Source organism: Macadamia integrifolia, chromosome 2 (genome assembly GCF_013358625.1).
Source record: "Macadamia integrifolia cultivar HAES 741 chromosome 2, SCU_Mint_v3, whole genome shotgun sequence".
NCBI lineage: Eukaryota > Viridiplantae > Streptophyta > Magnoliopsida > Proteales > Proteaceae > Macadamia > Macadamia integrifolia.
Genome location: NC_056558.1, coordinates 8,403,495 through 8,407,364, shown reverse-complemented (window position 1 = coordinate 8,407,364; position 3,870 = coordinate 8,403,495). Strand labels below are relative to the sequence as shown.

General features: G+C 38.3%; 1 protein-coding gene across 1 annotated transcript in view; it reads left to right on the top strand.

Moving 5' to 3' along the window:
- Positions 1–3,870, top strand: part of LOC122063331 (isoamylase 3, chloroplastic) — a 52,582-nt gene that overhangs the window by 24,448 nt on the left and 24,264 nt on the right. The window contains exons 8-9 of the mRNA XM_042627052.1: positions 36–122; positions 2,251–2,308. Of these exons, the coding sequence (XP_042482986.1) occupies positions 36–122; positions 2,251–2,308 (145 nt within the window). The remainder of the gene's footprint in view (positions 1–35; positions 123–2,250; positions 2,309–3,870) is intronic.

Sequence of the window (3,870 nt, the reverse complement as noted above, 5' to 3'; positions counted from 1 at the left end):
TCTTCCTGAACTAGTGATCTTTTCACTTCCTGCAGGTTATTTTGGATGTAGTTTATAACCATACTAATGAAGTGGATGATGAAAACCCTTATACAACTTCATTTCGTGGAATAGATAATAAGGTGATCTCTACAGGCTTATTTTCAAATTTACTATGTTGTGGTCATTTCACTTGTTCTGGAAAACATAGTGCGATGATTACAAGTTTAGCCTAAGTGTCTCATTGTCATTTAAGTTCTGTTGCTTCAGGATATTAAAACATTAGAAGTCACTGAATAAAAAGGAGAGGGAGGGAGGGGGGGGGGGGAGAGAAAGGAAAAGAGCAGTATGTTAGGCGCTGGAGGAGGGTGTCTGTTTTCTGTTGTTTCTCATTGAAATTATCAAATAATTTCCCGAGCATATAAAATAGTAAATTTGGGAGCAGGAAAAACATGTTTTTGATACTTTTGGGAATACATTTTTTATGGTCATTGGAAAATGTAATTTAGCATATATTGAATGGGGGGAAAGATCCCTTCTTGTCTTGTTTAATACGCTCTGGCCTTGGGCTTTTTCTCCCAATAGTAGTGCAGCTTGCAGTAAAAATTGTGGATCTATTGTCCACATCACCCTCTGATTATCATCTTGAAAGAAATAAAGCCTTCTCCCAAAAAAAAAAAAAAAGAAAGAAATAAAGCTTCAGGAAAGCTTGACAGAGTCAACCTTTTCTGTAACTTTTGGACCCACTGCAAATACAAGGGGAGAATACCAATAACTGGAGGAGCAAATGATTGAGTTTGGCTCTGAAAATTGGTGCATAGCTAATCTAGATGCGAACCTATCCATACAAAGCTCAGAATGGCTAAATCAGTAGAGTACTTATTGGAGAAAAGCCATTACCCAGTGAACGGATCCTAAAACCACAGGCTGTGGTAATATCTGTTCTCCTTAAAATATAAGCTACTTAATAAATGATCTATGTCAATTATTAATTTTTCAAAAATGAAAATACATATCCATAATTGAACATGTGCAAAAATATGGAAAAAAAGTACGTGAACAGTATGCAACTTGTCTTTGAAAAACATTTGACAGATATTCTTTAAAACATCTTTTGTGTTTTATACTGCAGTCTGCAATAACTTGTGAATTTGCTATGGTATACAACTTCCATTTTCTTAAGGTCATGAAGTCAACTGGTTCACAGTGAAAAAGAGGATGGTTGAATCGGTGTCTCCATTGGAGTGGCTTGGACATTGTGCCATTACATCCAGACATCCCAGAACACATCGTTTTTTGGATGACATATTATTGCAATGTTTTCATGGAGTAAATAATATTGTAAAAAGGTAGTTCCGGGAAGCTTGGCTCTTCTATGTAGAACCAGCTTCTTGATTTAGAAATCAGTGCTCTAGGACCAACAGGCTTGACACTATTCATCGAGAATGAGGGATTAGGGTTTTTTATAAATTCGAATACCTCTTCATTCAATCCTTTCCAATCCAATCAATCCCTTCATTGATTCAGAGGAATACATTTCAGGGACCTCAATCCAAATCTGGTATCGATCCCTGATGCTCTATTGCCTTTTCCGTCTCAGAACTTATTCTATCTGCTAGCCCAGCATCCAACAAGCAAAGTCTTCGTGCTAGCACACCCATCTGTTGTGCGTTAGCACACGCATCCATCTTCTTTCTGGGTGCCTTTGGGGAATAAGATGATTCGAGATTTGATCTGCTGACTCACTGACTGAACGATGATTTCCTCCCTAGCTGCAAGTAACCGATTTATTCCGAAATCCGATACTCTCTATTGTTGGGTTTGATGCCAGCCTTCCCTGACTCATCGTCTTGTCTTAAAGCTGGAAATGCTATGACTATGAACTTGTAAGTAGCACCTACGTCACAGGAATGCCCGTGGTGGCAGGTCTAAACTATGAATGCTCTCTCAGTAGAGTTGGGAAGTAGTTTCAAACTTTTGGCTTTCTTGGATAGATCTTTTGAGTGTTGTAATAGTAGTCCTTGTCAGTTCCATGATAATGCTTAATCTTACTCTGGTTTTTTCATTTTTATTTCCGAAAAAGTATATAGTTTTTTTATTCACTAGAAAGAAAAGATTGTATGCATTTCTACCAGATGCAGGTATGCAGGCGAATGTCCACCTGCATACATAAATTAGGGAGGCTTCTATTACAATATATCTTAATCTTTTTACTGGGTTTTCTTGACTATGCTTCTTAACGAAACTTTTTTTTTACTAATTCAATTTCAGGTATATTATATGGTGGATTTTAGCAGTAACTGTAAGTTGCTGAATTACTCAGGCTGTGGTAAGTCAAGTATTTTTTTCTCCATTTCGGTTCTTCTTTGGAAAGAACTCATCTTTGTCAAATCTTAACCTTTTTTTTCCCTGATACTTATACTCATGTCAAGTCTTATTGAGTGAATCTCAAATTACCATACTAGTTTTTGTGCTTCTTTTATAGGTATTGTTAATGGTCTCAGGAGAGCAGAATTATTTTAAGGGAAAACTTCTCACACTCCCCTATACTACATTTACTCAAAACTCCCCTACTCAAATTCCAAATCTGATTCTCTCCCCCCCCCCCAAAAAAAAAAAAAAAGCGAGCTTCCACATCTACTCCCCTGGCACTTTAGAATACCCGAATCACTCTTCTAACTAGTTCTCATAATCTCTCCTCCATTATTTATTTTATATTATTTGCTATATTTTTTTATTTTTCCATTATTTAATCCATTTTTTTTTCTAATGACCTTCTTTAAATAGGAAAAGGCAATCCCCCCCCCCCTTCCCCCCTCCCCAAGCCCCTCGACCCTGCCCTCACCCATCCTCACCCTGTCGCTGCCCTGCGACTCAGACCAGCCCCACCCTGTCCTGCAACCCCACCCTCTGGTCCTGCTGTATTCATTCAAGAAAACAAAATACCCATTTTTGTTCCTTACCAGAAGAGAGAGAGGGAGAGAGAGAGGCAAAGAGCTCAGCATATGAATGGAAAGAGATCAACAGCTGAGGTTATCAGATCTACAGAGCCCTATTCCCCCTGCAAAAGGCAGAAATGATATGATCAATATAGAGAGAAAAAGAGAGACATAAGAGAGGTTTGTGGTTAAATTACATATTTTACATGTCTTGTTAATGAACAGGGTCTGCTTGCTTAGCTATGCTTGTTCTCCTCCACTATCTAGAAAAAGAGGGGATTTTATGTGGGAAAGATGAAAGCTTGTATTGAAAGCCACATGCAGAGCTGATTGGCAGTTGGGGTTTTGGGATCCGGCAGTTGGGGTTTTGGGATCCAGCAGTTGAGGTCTCTGATATAGGAGACTCGAGCAGGAAATTGCCTTTCATTACGGGCTGAATCAATTTGAACCCAAGCGGAAGGTAACCCATTGTGTAGCCAGTTTTTTGGGTGGACCGTGGATCATAATAGTCATACTGTTAGGTATTCCGGATTCCGGATACCCATCCCAATATCTATAGGACTTGAAGGCCCTCTCTCTTTTCCCCTCTTTCTCCATTTTTTTATGACACTTCTTATCACTAATAAATAATGAACCTGAAAAAAAAAAAAAAAAAAAGAGAAGCTCCACCCAGGACTCTGAACTTTTGACCATTCTGGTGCCCTGTATGGTTTGGGGCTTGACTCAACAACTTCTTTTTCCCTACTTAAAGTGAAAGAGATGGTTTATGGTTCAACAAGTGTACAAAGTTGACTTGGTGAAGAATACTTGTGGGGAAGCAAAATGAATCAGATAGTATACCTATTTTTTGGATAAGAACTTTCGTAAGTATGGAAAATGATTTTAGTTGAAGTATCAGTTAAGACACACCTTCCCAACTTTGTTCTTTTTTTTTTTTCTTCTTCTTCTTCTT